This window comes from Diabrotica undecimpunctata, chromosome 4 (genome assembly GCF_040954645.1).
Source record: "Diabrotica undecimpunctata isolate CICGRU chromosome 4, icDiaUnde3, whole genome shotgun sequence".
NCBI lineage: Eukaryota > Metazoa > Arthropoda > Insecta > Coleoptera > Chrysomelidae > Diabrotica > Diabrotica undecimpunctata.
The window spans coordinates 2,235,056-2,252,563 of NC_092806.1; the positions used below are offsets into that span (position 1 = coordinate 2,235,056).

Consider the following 17,508-nt stretch of genomic DNA (forward strand, 5'->3'; position numbering starts at 1 on the left):
TTCATTATTTTATGATTATTAAATCCCCATAAATAGTAGGAACTAACAACGAAACTGATTAACTTTACAACGATAGAAATGTTTGCTCCAAATATGATTTTTTTTTCGATAAACCGGTATTTTTTTAATTCTTTAAACAATATTATCAATTATTTAAATCGCTCTGAAAAATGTGGAAACTAAGAGGGGAGTATCAATATTAAACACAAAAACAATATTCAAGTGTTTAATTTTTTATATATAAAGTTAAACCAACATTATTGTGAAATACAATTCTCAAACATGAAAGCTACATTTGTTTTGACTCTTTTGTTTTGCGTCGGTAAGTAATAAATCTTTTTTCTTTGTTAAGTATTGTAGCTATGTCTACGTATTTTTTACTAGTATACTTTGCTTTCTTATTTGTCAAGTATTTCTTAATCCTTAATCAACTATAAATCTTAATGTGTCCGTTTAAGCAAATGGCTTTTTTTACTAATGTGGTACAAGTAGATGAATGAAGCTCGCAAATTTTAATAACTGAAAAGAAAAATACGTTAACAAGTGTTAGTGAAAGGCGTCATAAATAAAATTGTAACCAAAAAAATAACCGTCGAATTCTGTTATTGTTTTTAAGTCATGATATTTTGAGACATTATGACATATGGGGCTGAAAATTGGATCATAAACAAGAAAAACAGCAGTAAGATAGTAGCAACAGAGATGGAATGCCTGCGAAGATGCTGCAGAGTAACAAGAATGGATAGGAGAAGTAATGACGAAATAAAGCAAAGAACATCAATAGAAACAGACATACTAACATATATAGAACAAAAAAGATTAAAGTGGTATGGACATGTAAGAAGAACTAGCGACAGCAAATGGATAAAGAGAATAACCGAATGGAGCCCCATAGGAAGGAGGAAAAGAGGACGACCTTGAAAATCCTGGAGGAACGAAGTAGACGACGCCATGAGTAAGAGAGGCGATGGAGAATGGAACAACAGAGAGAGATGGAAACGGTTTAGCGAGGGAAGGTAGTGAATACTGTAGAATCCCTAAATATATATATATATATATATATATATATATATATATATATATATATATATATATATATATATATATATATATATATATATTTTGAGACTTCCAAATATATAACAAGGACTACAGCCTTTTTAATTTAGAGCACCAAGCGAAGGAATTTTACTAAACGTTTTACTCTTCGCTGCCTGAGTATTATAAGGGTGTATGTAACAAAATTAAAAAATCAGCAATTTTAAGATAACAAGGTTCTATGTACCATAAGGCACCCATAGAACTTTGTAAATCTAAAATATATGCATGCAATCCTCTAAAATTAATCGAAAATCATTGCTGTATGTTATGAAAATATGAAAAGGGCGCAACATAGCCCTATGTTAAATATACAACTTTGTTTTTCGCTAAATTTTAGTGAACTTTCCAAACTCAGAATAACACGGTCCTATGTAGTATATAGAAACTGTCATCAGCTTTATTACTCGATTTATATTTGTACAAAACAAACAATTCCAGTAAAAGACGACTTTTCCAAGAAAAATAAAGAAATGTGCACACAGCAATATGAGAAAAATTCCAAAAATCAACCGCAGAAAAATAATAACAGTTTACAAGAGAAAAAACGTACTAGAAAGAGATCTAGAAATCCCGAACGTTGGGCCTGGAATATTAGGTCTGCCTTAAACAAAATCAGCTAGAGGGCTAGAAAACATTTCTTCACGAAAGAAGTTAAGACCAACAAGAGAGATAAAAATACAAGAAGACTGCTTTAAGAAATGCATTTATAAATATGCCAAAAATATAAGCGAAGAAGACAGAAAAAAATTAGTAGCAGTGAAGAAAGGATGTTTATTTTAAGCACAACTGAAATGAGTATTCCACAGCGAAGAAGAAAAGAAAAAAATGCACAACACTCAAAAAAAACTAAATAATAATAGGAAAAACGCATTGGTCAAATGTCTTCCTGTTCATAGCTATCGGGATGTTGCTCTTAAAGATCTCTTCAAGTAAACCATACGCAGCCCAAGCAAGTGTTATTCGTCGTTAAAATTTACAGGTATGATTATTCTTGCTTATTCTAATTATATGACCGAGATATATGTACTTTTCTGTCAATTCTAGTAAATAATTTTGGATGGTTAGGTGTTCCCTAACCATCCAAAAGTGGGTAAAATTGGGTGTGAGATGTGGGTATTTCGTCGTATGCTGAAAATTCCATGGACCGACCGCGTTAGAAATGAAGAAGTTTTAAGGCGTATGAATAGAGAACGTAAACTCACAGAAATTATCAAGAAGCGTAAAACGTCTTATCTTGGACACATATTTAGACGCGACAGGTATAACTTCCTTCAGCTTATTATAGAAGGGAAAATAGAAGGCAGACGCGACCCGGGTAGACGACAAATGACCTGGCTGCGCAACATCAAAGATTGGACGGGATTAGACTTTCAAAGTTTAATAAGAAAAGCCCAAAATAGGGAAGAATTTGCAGAGGTCATCGCCAACCTTTGCTAAGAAGAAAGCACCTAAAGAAAAAAAAGGTGTTCCCTTAAAACCAAATTTTGTTATAAATTTGGTCCTACTGATGTTCATTTTTAGACCTATTGTTGCAGATACGTTTTCTAATTCTTGTAGCAATTGTTATACTTCATTGGAGTTTTAAGTAAGGGCTAATTTGTACTCTTTTGTTTAAATCTAGTAACATTAACATTGTGTCGAAAGTACTTAAATTATCATTGATGATACTCTAATAGGACAGCAAATTCTTTTGAAAAATTGTAAATGCTTTGGATGTTTTTATTATTTTAATGTTTTTTTGACCAATATGTCAATTGCCTTAAAAGTTTCACACTTCATAAAAAAAGTTATTTATTTTTAGGTCTTACCGTCAATGCCAAAACAACTCATAGGCCAGACCATACAACTCGTGCTCCTGAGCCTGAGGAGTAAGTAAATAATTATTATTCATAAATTATTTAAAAAATAAAAAGTAAATTTGATCGGTTATTTGGTATTCAGTCCTAATTTGGCACAAATAAATTTTAAGTTTACAAGTTCTTATGGCCTATAACATACGTTTAGAGTATATAGAATGGGACATGGCTGATTGGCACGCGGCGTAAACTCAGGATTTGTGTTAGAGAGAGAAAGTATTTGGATAAAAGAATTCAAAATTTCAAAACCATCTTACTTAATATATATAACGCTACTGAACTTTGTGCATAACACTTCTATTCGTCTTTGCGTAGGCGCTTTCAAATCTAGTCCCATAGATAGCCTATACTGCGAGGCTAATGAACCACCTCTCTGAATTCGACGAGAGTATCTTCTTCAATCTTACTTTGCTTCCGTATCCGCAAACCCATCCAATCCAGTCTACCATTTAATTACTTCAACATTACCTCCGGAGACCCCGCAAAGGATCCAATCAACAATAGACATCCTGAAATTAACTCTAAGAAAAACCATCGACCTTACTAAAACACATGCCTTCCCAATCCCGGATACTCCGCCTTGGAATAGACGAATTTTACATTCAATTACTTCTCTATTAGAATACAGTAAACATGAAACCTCAAGCCTTCTCATACGACAACACTTCAAAGAAATCATAAGAAAGAACCAATTCCAAAAGATTCTGTATACAGATGCCTCCAAAAGCGAAGCAGGCATTGGATGTGCCGTTACCACATATAATAAAATAATAAAATATAATGGGGCTTTTCCAAGTATAACTTAGCTTCGTTACGATCAAAAAACTTTCAAAACTTTTTAAAGGTAATTCCTTCAACTTAAAAATTTGCTTTACAAAGCTCGTTGATGTCGTATTCATAATACAAGCTTCCATTAGATAAAACAAAGTCGACGAAACATAGCACCAGATATTTGAAAAAGCAAATTTATTGGCTAATACAACATGTTGAAGCTTAAAATAAAAAATACTTTTTTCAAAATATTTAATATTTCAATACCACTGCACAGCTGTTTCTATTGTCTACACTATAAATATTTTGTGTAATTCTTTATAAATACATTTGAAACTAGCTATACATTAAGCATATTTATTAAAAAAAAAAAACAAAACAAAAATTTGTGCACCTATCAAGAAGCCAAATATTAGTGAGTTATTAGTACCTAGTTGTTTTTGTATACATCGTTTTTATTGTTAAATTATAAAAAAATATATTAAACTTACATAAAACAAAAATATTTTTTTTTAGATTTGAGTGCGATGCTTGCATAACATTTGCAACTGTTATCGAGGAGTACGTCCACGAGAGATTACCATTGGTAAGCTTTATAAACACTATTTTACCCATTTTATTTTTTTTACGTTTTTAAGTTTTTAATTTTTAGTTACATATTGAAGTTAGCTATTTCATTACTGCCAAATTAATAGGAAACATAAAAGATTCCTCTTCTTCTTCTCGTAGGACTACAACCCAGGGTGGGTATTGGCTGACTGCACAACTTGCTTCCATCTTGAACGGTCGTCCATAATACTTGGGTCAGTGGGTAGCCCCATTGTTCTTAGATCTGACCATATATTGTCTCTTCATCGCATTCGTGGACGTCCTAACGGCCTTCTTCCTGTCGGGGCTTCCTTCCATATTAACTTGGCAAGGCGGTTATTAGGGAGTCTAGGGACATGGCCAGCCCATCTTAAACGTTGTGATTTATTCTCTTAGACTATGTCGCTTACTCTATACATCTGCTTAACCTCAGCATTTGTTCTCATTTGTTATTGGTTGCTATTGATGTTGTGATAAGGCCCAAAGATTCTTCTGAGGATTTTCCTCTCAAAATATCTAAGTTTTCTTTCAGTTTCTTTGGCCAGGGTCCACGTCTCACACCCATACACGAACACCGGTCTAATTACCGTTTTATATATTCCAATTTTTGATGTTTGTGTTAGGCTTTTAGATTTAATAGTATTGTGGAGGATGTACATACATCTATTTTCTGCCTGAATTCTTTTTTTCCACTCTTTCAAAGTTATATGGGTCTATTGTAACATTTTGCCCTATTCTATCTCGCCCCTTTTGTCTGTTGATGCATATGTATTTGGTTTTTTTTTTCGTTTACCCTTAAACCAGTTTTCTTTGCCTCTATCTTTAATTTATTAAAAGCCCCCTTTACATTGGTGACTGTGTTTTGCACAATGTCAATGTCATCTGCGTATGCTAGTAGTAATTTTGGTCCATTTACTGTCAGTAATTTTGTTTTAAGTTGGGCTGCTCTTACTACTTTCTCTAGGATGATAGTAAAAAGGAGAGGTGACAGCGCATCTCCCTGTGTCAGGCCACTGCTTATTTCCAATGATTTTGAGAGTTTGTTACCTATCCGTACTCTGCTTAACATAACAAGCTGGATAATTTTTTTAACTAAAAGTTTTATCATTGCATTTCACATCTGATTCATTTTCATGCTGTCGTACGCTTGCCGGAAATCTACGAAGAGATTATGGATAGTTATATTGAATTCCCATCCTTTTTCTAGCAGCTGTCTTAGAGTAAAGATCTGATATATGGTCGATCTATGTTTTCTGAAGCCTGCTTGGTATTCTCCCATGAAATTTTCTACAAATGGTAAAGTTCTAAAAATGTTTAGTGAAGTCCTGAAATATTCTTGCCATGTTTGGAGCAGTTCTTTTTCACTTATTATTAATTCATAATTTTTTTTGAGTACAGACACGCATCTAGGTCTGAAGCCTTTCTTTTCGTTTGACACTGATTTGTAAAATGCTCGATTATTTGACTGTTGCCTATTCCATTTCATTTCTTTATATTTCTGTTGTTCGTACTTCCTTTTTTCTCTCTAATAAATTTTCTTGTTTCTCGGCGTGAAGTTGCATAGTTTTCTTTACTTTCTGTCGTTCCTTGTTGAAGCATAATGTTTTGCTTTATCTGTCTGTCGTGTAGTTTTTCTTAACATTCTCTATCAATCCATTTCGTTGTTCTCTCCTGCTTTTTCCTTATATTAGTTCTACTGACTTCCTAATTGATTTTTCCATTTGTTGCCACAGCCTTTGGACAACATTGCTCTGGTCTACTGTATTTAGATGCTGTTTAATTTCTTGTTTGTAATTTCCTCGTTGTCCTTAGGTTTCTCTTTGACCCAAGTCTATTTATGAATGTTTTAATGTTGGAATATAGTAAACTTTACAAGCATATTGTTAGCATTTGTCCATTGTCGTTTAAGATATCGTGGAGGCTGTGTTGTCCTATTGTCGGTCTTAGGTTAAGTTCTTTGCCAATGTTTGCGTTGAAGTCTCCACAGATTATCTGCATGCCTTGTTTGGGGATTTTCTCAATCGTTCTTTCGAGTTGTTCATAGAAGTAATCTTTAATATGTTCATTTTTATCTTCTGTCAGAGCATGTACAGATATAATAGAGATATTGTACCATTTTTCTTTCAGTCTAATATAACAGTCTTTTACCAATGGGCGTGAAACTTATAATACTGTTTAGGTATTTTTCTCGTACTACAAAACCTGTGTCAAATTTGTATTTTCCTGTCTGGTTTCCACTATAGAAATTGACCGCTTGGTCTATTTTTATGTTTTTCGTGTCTAGCCACCGTAGTTCTTGTATTGTCGCAATGTCCATTCCTACTTTTTCTAACGGTTTTATTGCATATACATAACAGATTACTCTTTAGATAAGACAAAACCTATGAACAATAATTGTATGTAAAAAATAAAAAGAAAAGAAAGAGTTTTTTGTCTTGTGATAACTACTTTTTAATGAAATAATTTGAAAAACCGCAAAAATAAAGTTTTATTTTATATGTCAAGAAAAGCAAAAAGAAAACAAAATTATATTTATTTTTTTCTTGTCACAAGTTAACCAAGCGAGAAAAAAGTGGAAACCGTTATATTAAAGGATTTTTATTTTCCTTTCGCAAGAGCATTATCAAAAAATAATCAAAAAATCAAAAATCAAAAAATCAAAAAAAAATCAAAATTAAAAATCAAAAAAATAAAAAAAAGCAAAATTAAAAAATCTGACAAGAAGTTCAAAGATAAAAATCTATAAATTTATAGTCAGACCTGTAATAACTTACGGATGCAAAACGTGGACCATGACCAAAGCAAACGAAGAAAAGTTCAGACGTTTTGAACGAAAAATTTTCAGACTTCGCCATGACATCACCACAAACTAGTATAAGATCAGAACCAATATCGAATTAAAAGCACTCTACAATGACGCCGATATTGTCCAAGAAATTAAATCACAGCGACTAAGATGGGCAGGCCACGTGCACAGATTGCATTACGAGAGACTTGTAAAACTGGTATGGGAGGAGATTCCCACAGGCAAAAGACCACTCGGACGTCCCAGAATGCGATGGAGAGATAACATCCAAGCAGATCTCCGGAAAATGAACATTCCATTTGATCCTAGGTTGATCGAAGACCGAACAAATTGGAAAAAAGTTGTACAGTCAGCCAAGACCCACCCAGGGTTGTAGCGCTACGTGATGATGATGATGAAGAGCATTATCAAATTAAAATCTATCTAGTAGATGATAGTAGCATTTTTGTAAACTGATAGTACTTTTTCCTGATAATCTCAAATAGCATAAACATTTTAACAAAGATAGTTCTGTATAAACAATATTTTCTACTTATTTAATTTCTTGGCCGGATCTTTAATTTTATTTTGACCTTCTAAAAATGGAGTTTTTCGCTTCTTAAGTAAGCTAACACAGCATGCGGTTCTTAATGATTTTTTAAAATACAACTGACAATCTTTTAGTTTGTATTATGTCCACAAGTTGTTACTGTTATGCCTCTGTAATTCTTGACATTAAAATATTTAAATTTAAATAAAATATAAGTTCAAATCATTAAATCTCCTATTCTTACAGGCCGAGGTTGAAAGAGACGCCAACACACTATGCAATATTTTAACAGGTCACTTGGGAGAATATTGCGAACAACACTTGATTCCAAAAGTTGACAGAATCTACGACGACCTTCACAAACATTCACCTCAGGATGTATGTGAAAATTTGGACTTTTGTTAGAGATAAATTCAAAAAGTTGTTATAATATGTACATCCATTTAAAAAATTGTAAAATAAATTTTTAAAAACAATAATTTGGTAAACTTTTGCTTTAAATATTTTTCTTTTGCTTCCTTCATAATTCCTTTATAACCTTACTAAACTTGAAATTCACACTTCGGGGCAGAATACAATGTGTTTTATTTCGCCTCGCTTTATTTTATGTTGCTTAAGAGAAAACTACCTACTTGTGGTGTTCTTTAAATGTTCTTGTTACAAATTAAGGAACAGAGGGACAAAGTTGGTATATAGATTCTGTGGTGGGAGGACGACCGTTATTTTTTAGTGCCTATCGATATCTAATGGGTAAAAGGCGATGACAAGAAATCTTTACACGGGACTCTTTACCTAATATTAACAACTATTATTATATTTAACATACTTTTTATTCATTTGTTTGTTTGCTTTATGGATATGGTATGTGTTGTCAATATAATCTACGCTTATAGTATAAATAAATTAATTTTTTTCCAGAATGGATATTATTTTCGACATTAAAACCAGTAATCAACTTTAAAAATGGTACGAAGGAGTAGAAGCAGAACCGATAGAAAATGATGCTTCTTCTGCACATAGCATTCATGAGACTGAGACGGAGCAGTCAGAAAACGATAAGAATTTTGAATTATATGACGCAATTGACGAACCTATAGCAATAACTATAATTCCCTTAAAATTTCCTCAATTTATGAAGAATGAAACAGTTTGGTTAAAACATAAAATGACAAAATCTGTATCAAGAATAAAAACATACAAATAAACAACTTGCGGTTATGTGAAAATTGTATAAACTGGAAAAAGATTGTCCGACAGATTTCCATGAAATATGTGCGTTTATTGGGCTTCTATATTTGGCTGGAATAAAAAAAGGCAGCATTTGAGCACTCATAAATTATGAGCGAACGATGGAACAGTACCTGCATATTTTGCTGCCACTATATATAACTATAAGTATGTATTAGTTTTCCTTGCTGTCCAATGTATCTTCAGCATTCGTCTATGAACCCATGAAGCATTTCCAATGCTTCAATTTTGTTCATGATTTTAGCGTTTACACTTCTGCACTGTACAAAAGTATGGACCATACATAACACTTAACCATTCTTTGTCTTAATTCTTAACTGAGATGATTATTGCAAAAAATTGACTTTATTTTCATAAAAGAAGTTTTAGTCATTGCTATTCTACGCTTTATTTCTATGTTTGGATCTAGTTGGTTCGTTACCACAGTTCCCAAATATGTGATTTTGCTAACTTTCTCAACATGGACTCCCTGTAGCATTTGAAATTTATTGGAATCCCCTCGTATATGTGTTAATTGAAATCCTCTTATATATGCATTACAATAACGAAGAATTTTTTCAATGTTTCTTAGTTCGTATCCTTCAATTTAAAACCCAAATAATCTTTTGTTCTTTTTAGGTCGCCGCCGTCGATAATAAATCATTTTATTGTTTGTTTATGTCACAGGAGCAAATTTCTTCGATATTTCTTTGTTCAAACCGCCCGATATTGCGTTTTTAAATTAAGAATTTACGTCTTAATTTCCGTTGTGTCTTGTTTATGTGTCTTAATCCCAAAGTGTTTTGTTTATTCCAACTTATGCGATCAATTTTTTAAGATAATTTCGTCACTTTCGTTGAAGCTGCGATGAAGAGCGGTGGTCTTCTGCGGTATGTCCAAATTTTACGTCAAATTTGAAATGTTCCTCGTTGTTCGTCTTTTTTTTATGAAAAATATGTAACATAGTAGCAGTTTAATGGTTCAGTTACAGTTTTAAGTGAGTTTTGAAATGTTGCCATTGTATCCAGTTGTACCTTTACCTGTTTTTAAAAAGCTAAGTCCAGTTTAGGTTCCAAGGTTTGTGTTCCAGTGACCCATTTTCCTTTTTGTTCGTGTGTCAGAGATTCCCAGCCATTGTTGAGTTTTTAAGAAGTGCAGTTTACAGCGCAAGTGTAATTTTTGTGAAATCCAGGTAACTTTTAAATTTTAAAGTAGAGGCAGACATTTTTTTAATAATAAGAATTTGCTTTCATAACAAAAAGGATTTGTAATAATTGTTTTTTTTATTTAATGTTAACTCACGATAGCGCGTTTTATTATTTTTGATTTTAGTTTGTTTTATTTTTAAAAAAAGGTTATTCTCGGTGCGGTAAATTGTGTAAGTTTATAATAGTATCTCCAACTCCTGGAATTTGTAAACAGATGAAACATGTAAGTCTTTTTTGTATTTTTGTATTTTGCGACTATTGTTGTATTATTTTTTCACTGTCTATTTTGTAACTGTTTGTGGTGACACAAAAATAAATGTTAAATTTTCTTTCTTAACATTTTGTTTATTTTTTTTAACTAACCCTTTTTTTTGAATTTCCATTTGGAAAAGATATGTTTATTGTGTTTAATAATTATATCTCCAGTTACAACTAGCTGTTGTGATGGTTATAATTAGGCACCTCAAAGTGGCGCTCTACATAAATTACTAGAAGTGTTTCCTGTTTCTTTCTGTTTTGTTTGTCCCAAGAGATTTGTATAAGTACCCCTTTATGTCATTTTTTTGTAGTTGCCCCAATCCAACCTCCTTGTCTTTTACTTATCCACGACCCCAGCTCTCCTACCAAAACCTGAGTGCCGTTTGCATATGTTTCGATTATGTTGCTTGCCCTTCTCCACCCACAGTAGTTTCTTCCCCGAATTTTCTAGCCCTTGTATTAATACCCCCTATGGTAGGCAAAATATTTCGTTACAAAGCTTTGCATCGGAATGTGGGTCACGACTAAACATTTGGTTTTGTTTGTGTTTATTTTTATGCCCATTTCCTCTCCTACCTAGTGATTACGATCAAGCGGAATTTAAAGACCTTTAATATTATCTGACAGAATTACTATATCGTATGCATATCTAATCACATTAAGTAGTTCCCCGTTAATTTTTATTCCATATGGTTGTCTCTCAAGTGCCTTGTTAAATAACTGGTCCAAGTAAACATTAAACAATGTTGACGATAAAATGCAACCTTGTCTGACTCCTCGTTGTATGGAGATTTCATCGGTAGAGTTATCTCCAACTTTTACGATAGCAGTTTGATTCCAGTACAAGTTTTTATTGACACAAATATCCTTGTCATATACTTCGAAATTTTTTAGTCTTTGCAATAATTTTACATGCTGTACTTTATAAAATGCCTTTTCGAAGTCCACGAAACATGCAAATACATCTTTTCTTTGGTCACGGCATTTTTGTAATAGGATGTTAAGCGCAAAAAGTGCCTCCCTGGTTCCCATAGCATTTTTAAAACCAAATTGGGTATCTTCGAAATCTTCTTCCCATTTGCGTCTAATTCTGTTGTGAAGTATTCTTAGTAAAATTTTAAGAGTGTGGCTCATTAGGCTAATTAATCGGATTTTCTCGCATTGTGCTTTTTAGGTATTACCACATTATGTTTTAGGTATTATATATTGAATTAAAAAGTCTTACTACTACTTTTATGTTATCGTCCATCCTCTATTAGTTTTAACAACTCAGTTAGTGTATCATCTGGAATACAGGGTTTTTAATTTTAGCATCATTTATAGCGCGTTTTACCTTGCATTTCATAATTTTTTCATGTCCCTAAAGTTTTTGGAAAAATAAATATGTATTTTCTAATTGTAAATTAAGTTTATTTTATAAACTAAATACAGGAAATTCAGTCTACTTATTTAACGTTTATAATGTATTTTTAAAGAACAGAAGGAGGTTCGTGATCTTCGATGGTACGTAAATTTGGTCTTGTATGTGCAATAAGCCTTTGGACTGTTTCTAAGTCGACCTCACAAGATTTTTCAAAATTATTCGCCTTTATTTTGGACTCTCCAGCCATTATTATACATCATTCGACTTAAATCAGCCAAAAACTTTTCTATAGGCCTAGCCTGAGGTACATTTGGAGGATTTTCATGCTTATGAACAAAATTTATATTTTGAGAAGTTAACCAATCTGTCGTTCTCCTAGCGTAATGGCATGATGCTAGGTTGGGCTAAAATATAATTTCATCATTGGGGTGATAGGTATTTATAAATTGAACAAGCTTTGTAAGAAATCTGTTAACTTAATTGTTAGCATTAAGAGCTTCACTGCGAACACGCCCAACAAAGGGCTGTGAAACACCAGTTTCTGAGATGGCCCACCATATCAAAATTTTATTAGCAAATTTCACTTTTCCCTTAATCATAACTTTGTATGATGCATTTTGTACACTGCGTGTATAAAATCCGTCGTTGTTTTTTATTTAGAAATTGGATAAAGTAAAATACTTTTCATCATTAATGATGAGAATTTAACAGGAAAATGAATACGTCTCAATGCACTGCAACATCTAGAAATTTTTTCTAACTGAGCTGGTGTGTACTTAGGAATTTTTTTAATAGTTTTAAATTAGTTCTTGAGACTGTTCTTCTCACAGTCATTTGTGAAACATTATATCTTCGGCCAACATTTCGCAAATACTTTACTTTGTTTAGCTTTACTTTAATTGGTTTTTCGTACTCTGAATTAATCTCTGTTCCCGAACAGTAGTTAAAGGTCTTGGTCTTCCACTTTTGGGCAAATTAAGGCATGGTATATCATTTTTGCACTCTTTTTTACCAATTGCCTGATAAATTGTTGACACAGAAGTATTTTGAGCACTAAAAATTCTTATAATATCACGTTTTGGTACATGTCTAACTAACCGATAAAGACTTTGACGAGATGTTAAATTTGTACGACATCCTAATGAACCCTATTTGTTAAAATTGACATTGTTTATATCGTTTTAGTTGTTTACTAACTTTAATTTCCAATGGCATCTTAATCTAATACTTCATACCAATAATACTTTTAAAACTAAAATTTTTTAAAAACTTTTGGGACATACGTCATTTACAAAAAAAATATGATTTTGATCATAAAAAACAAAAATATTGTATATAAATATTTATTTTAGATTTTTTCAACAGGCCATACATATTAAAAAAAAAAAATTTTAATGATCTCTAACAGAAGTCCAATTTTTCGCATACTTCCTCAGGAGTATGTTCGTGGAGCTGGCCATAGATTCTATCAACTTTTGGGAGCAACTCATGCTGGCAATATTCTCTCAAGTGAGTTGGTAAAACACCGCATAATCTGTCTGCGTCTCTTTCAACTTCGTCCTGTAATAACAGAAAAACGGTAATTTTAATTTAAATTTTAACTTTATCAATTTATACTATTCAAAAAATTAAGAGATACGATTATGAGTAATATGAATACGATATTGCTAAATGAATAAAAAGTAATTTTATATTTATAAGATAGATATGTTATTTTATGTAATAATTCTCATACAAAACTTACAGATGGCAAGATTTTCAAAGGTGCAAAACAAAATTACAATATAGACAGAAATGCAAATAAATATCAAAAAAAAATTTTTATAATAGACTTACATCGGTCAGACTGGTAGTATTTTTAACAAACGTATAAAAGAACATTAAAGGGCTTTCAATAATAGGAAAACATATTGTACATACGCAGTTCACCTTTTAGATTACAATCATTCTTGCTTTAGTGATAAGGTAATATAATAAGTTTTGTGGAAGTTTTGAAAATCAAGCTCTCAGTATTGTATTTTTATATATTTGTACCTTTTTACACACAAATTTTATTTTATTAAAAACATGCACGTATTGTTGTGTGTTTTATATTATATGTTTTAACTATTAGTAATGAAATCGGTTATTTTAATGCCAGTCATACAACATGTATGTATAACAAAATTTTCACTTAAGGACACACATTTGATGACTATAATGTCACTTATAAAACTTACCAAGGGTACTCTTTCTTCTACTAAATCCTTGATAACAGTGGTAAATAATATACAGTTGTCGCAATCAAATCTGTAGAAAGAAACGACTTATCAATTCAATTAACTCAATTTCATAGACTTAGATTTTAAAATATAAGTTTACTGAGGTTATTATTATTGAGGTCTAAAAATGCTACAAAAGAAAAGAAAAATAAAATTTATTTTTGATAAAACAGACCAAATTGGCAAATATTTTATTAGCAATTTGCCTTTTATTTGTACGATTTTTACTTACTCAGGCTCAGGATCAGGTTCAGGCTCATGGGTTCTTTGGGCGTATACGGTCAGACCTAAAAATAAACAATAGTTCTAAAACATAGGTCAGCTTTTTATTGTTAAAAATTTTAAAAATAAAATAATTTTTATCTTAAAGTTTTTGTATTTTTAAATTTAATAAAATGTATATATGTAAATAATAGAAAAATATCAGCAAATAGAAAAAAAATGTATTTATCGTATATAGATCTTATTACAATATCAAGAAAAAAATTATGAGAAAAAATAAAGGTTTTAATAACAAAATGATAAGGATAATTAAGAAAATTTACGACTGCACTTAAGTTATGTCATCAGTTAAAAAAAGAACATTAAAAAATATTTACTACAGAAAAGGGTCTCAGACAAGGAGGAGGAATAAGTCCAATGCTATTTATTATATACGTGGTATAAAATAAATAAAAAATTCAACATAGAATAAAAAAAAATGTATGTGGGTTATAGAAATTGAACATTAGTTTTTATTTCAGAAGGAGCAGCTGCGACGACGGCGTCATATTGGACAAAAATGAGCAACAACTACAAATCAATTTAGAAATGTCTAATTAATTACACATGATAGTAGAAAATGGAGAAGACGAAACAATACATATAAAAAAGAAGAAGTAAATATAGAACATACACAAACCTTCCAATATTGATCAGTAGAATTAAAAGACAACAAAAACAGGAAAGGGATACTAATAAAAGAATTCAAAAAACGATGAAACAAGAAAAACAAAAATAAAAGTGCTTAAGTCAATATATACAGGCTGTATTAAACTTTGTTTGCGAGTCGTAAGTTCATAAACAGAAACTCTACAGGTGTAGTTAGGAATAACAAATTGCCAAATTGCTAATCATACAAGCTGCTAATAACAATAATCTTTTGCGTTTGTGTTGTATATTTTTAGCTTTAACAGTTTTGTTTTAAAGGGACACAGATAAAAATATATAGTAACTAGTGTATATTGTTTAAATATTACCAGTTTAGAATAATAAAATGGTTGTACTTAATAAATATATAAAAAACGTTTATTGCTTACCGACGCAAAACAAGAGAGTCAAAACCAATGTAGTCTTCATGTTTGAGAATTGTATTTCACAATAATGTACATTGTCAGTTTCGCTTTATATACAATAAGAAGTCAACCACTTAACAAAAAGGACCACTTGAATACATTTTATGTTATTGTTAATAATCCCCACTACCTTTCTATATTTGTTAACTTTGATTTACATAGACGATAAGGTGAAGTACTTATTATAACATAATGAACATTTAAGATATGTTAAAAAGCTTCTTTTGTGTAGTGCAGAAAAGTTGATGCTGCACTGATTAAATCTACATAATAAGTCATCTTATCTTTATTAATTTTACAGTCTGAAAATTTGACATTGTCAGAGGTCTAGAATATTTATGGTTCTTTAGAGACCGCTCTGGTGCTACTAGTGTTAATCTGTGCCTTATAAGAATTGCAAGGTAAAACAGACGTTGATAAAGATGTTAAGAGAGACATGGGGAATCTAAAAATTGCATTCCACAACATATCTCCTCAACTAAGCAAAATTCTTAGCGAATTGGTTTCTAGTACTCGTACAGAGTATATCGAAATAAAAAGGAAAAGACAGTTAAGATTTGATTTCTCATACAGGGCGCTTACGCATCCGCTTATACGTATATCGGCCCAATAGGCCTCATCAGAACGGCTTTCGCAATCGCTCTGAACCTGAAATAAATTTTTTCTGTCTTAGAAAGCAACTCTAACATGGCTTCGTATAGATGCAATGTAGCGACATCTGATAATAAAATTGTAGACTAATTTTCGAAACCAAATTCAAGAATTCCGCTTTAATCTGCGCCTCTTTTCCCTTTTTAACTTTTTAAATTTAGACTATTAAAAAATTAAGAGTTAAAATTATAAGTAATGTGAATACAATATTGATAAATGAATAAAAAGTGATATTATATTTGTAAAATAATACAGAGAAAGGTTAGTTAGTAGAAAACATCCAAATATAGATGTAAAAAGTAAGAATAAAAATACTGAGATAAATAAAAAATGAAACAAATTATATATTTATAAGATATAATTATTATTATATGTAATAATTCTCACACAAAACTTACAGATGGCAAGATTTTCAAATGTGTAAAATAAACTTAAAATATAGACAGAACCGCAAATGAATCTGTATCAAAGAAATTCTTTAAAAAGGTTCCATCAATTATGACGTAACTTGAGTTGTTACTTAACGAAAGTATAGCAGAACATAAAAAGCCTTTCAATAATAAAAAACAGATTCTACATACGCACTTCACCTTCTAGATCATATTTATTATTGAATTCTTTACATCCAGAATAAAGACCTCAAGCTATCTTTATTAGATAGAATCAATGGAAATTAATAAACTTAAAAAAATAGATCTAATTCTGAATGACAAATTTAAGACAAACAATTCTCCTTTTCTCAATCCAAGTTTTTAGTGTTTTATTGTTATATATTTATAGCTTCTTGCGCACAGATTTTATTTTATTCAAAATATGCACGTAATATTGGATGTTTTATATATGTTTTAATTAACTTTGAAACATTAAAGGCAAATATCGAGCACAATTGTAATAATCAAATCTTACCTTGCTATGGGCAAGATTTGATTATTACAATTATTGTGCTCGATATTTGCCTTTAATTTTTCAAGGTTCATTTATTCGAGCATTCAACCTTATTTCAATCTTTTTTTTAATTATTAGTAATGAAATCGATTATTTTATTGCCAGTCATACAAAATGCATATAAAACAAAATTTACACTGAAGGACACATGTCTTATGGCCACAATGTTACTAATATAATCAGTACTATTTATTAATATAATCAGTACTATTTATTGCGAACTTATTTTTAATTGTTCTGTCAATAAAGTTTTAAAAGCGGTATTATAAGTCGGAAAGAACTTTTAATATGATATGTTAACAAACTCATTGAGATTTTTTTTATCTTTTTGTATTGTATTTAAATTTGTGTTTATTCGGCCTATATCTTTAAGACTCTTATTATTATTTTATTTATGAATGATTTATTTACGTCACTGATAATATACGTGCATCACTACGCTCTGCATTTCTTGTTTTTCTTTAGTTAATTTTTTTTTTAAATGAAAAACTGCAGAAATTGCCTAATAAAATATTGTATAAAATAATAAACACAAAAATCAATAGTTGCCATTTGTACTTGATATGAATAGTTGTTAATTTTTTCCATTCTGTCCCATATACAGAGTAGA

The 17,508-nt window shown here is 30.9% G+C and overlaps 2 protein-coding genes across 2 annotated transcripts; one reads left to right on the forward strand and one right to left on the reverse strand.

Annotated features, from left to right (window-relative positions):
* The first annotated feature begins 215 nt into the window (after nucleotides 1-215).
* Nucleotides 216-8,130, forward strand: LOC140439038 (uncharacterized). Its single transcript, XM_072528677.1, has 4 exons — nucleotides 216-322; nucleotides 2,903-2,969; nucleotides 4,245-4,314; nucleotides 7,898-8,130. Exons 1-4 carry the CDS (start codon nucleotides 283-285, stop codon nucleotides 8,054-8,056), a joined length of 336 nt encoding a protein of 111 aa, XP_072384778.1. The 5' UTR covers nucleotides 216-282; the 3' UTR covers nucleotides 8,057-8,130.
* A 4,906-nt stretch (nucleotides 8,131-13,036) lies between these two features.
* On the reverse strand, nucleotides 13,037-15,421 carry LOC140438068 (uncharacterized). The gene is made up of 4 exons (XM_072527780.1): nucleotides 15,267-15,421; nucleotides 14,201-14,255; nucleotides 13,927-13,996; nucleotides 13,037-13,267 (listed from the first exon to the last, which is right to left on the reverse strand). Exons 1-4 carry the CDS (start codon nucleotides 15,304-15,306, stop codon nucleotides 13,109-13,111), a joined length of 324 nt encoding a protein of 107 aa, XP_072383881.1. The 5' UTR covers nucleotides 15,307-15,421; the 3' UTR covers nucleotides 13,037-13,108.
* Nucleotides 15,422-17,508: the final 2,087 nt, after the last annotated feature.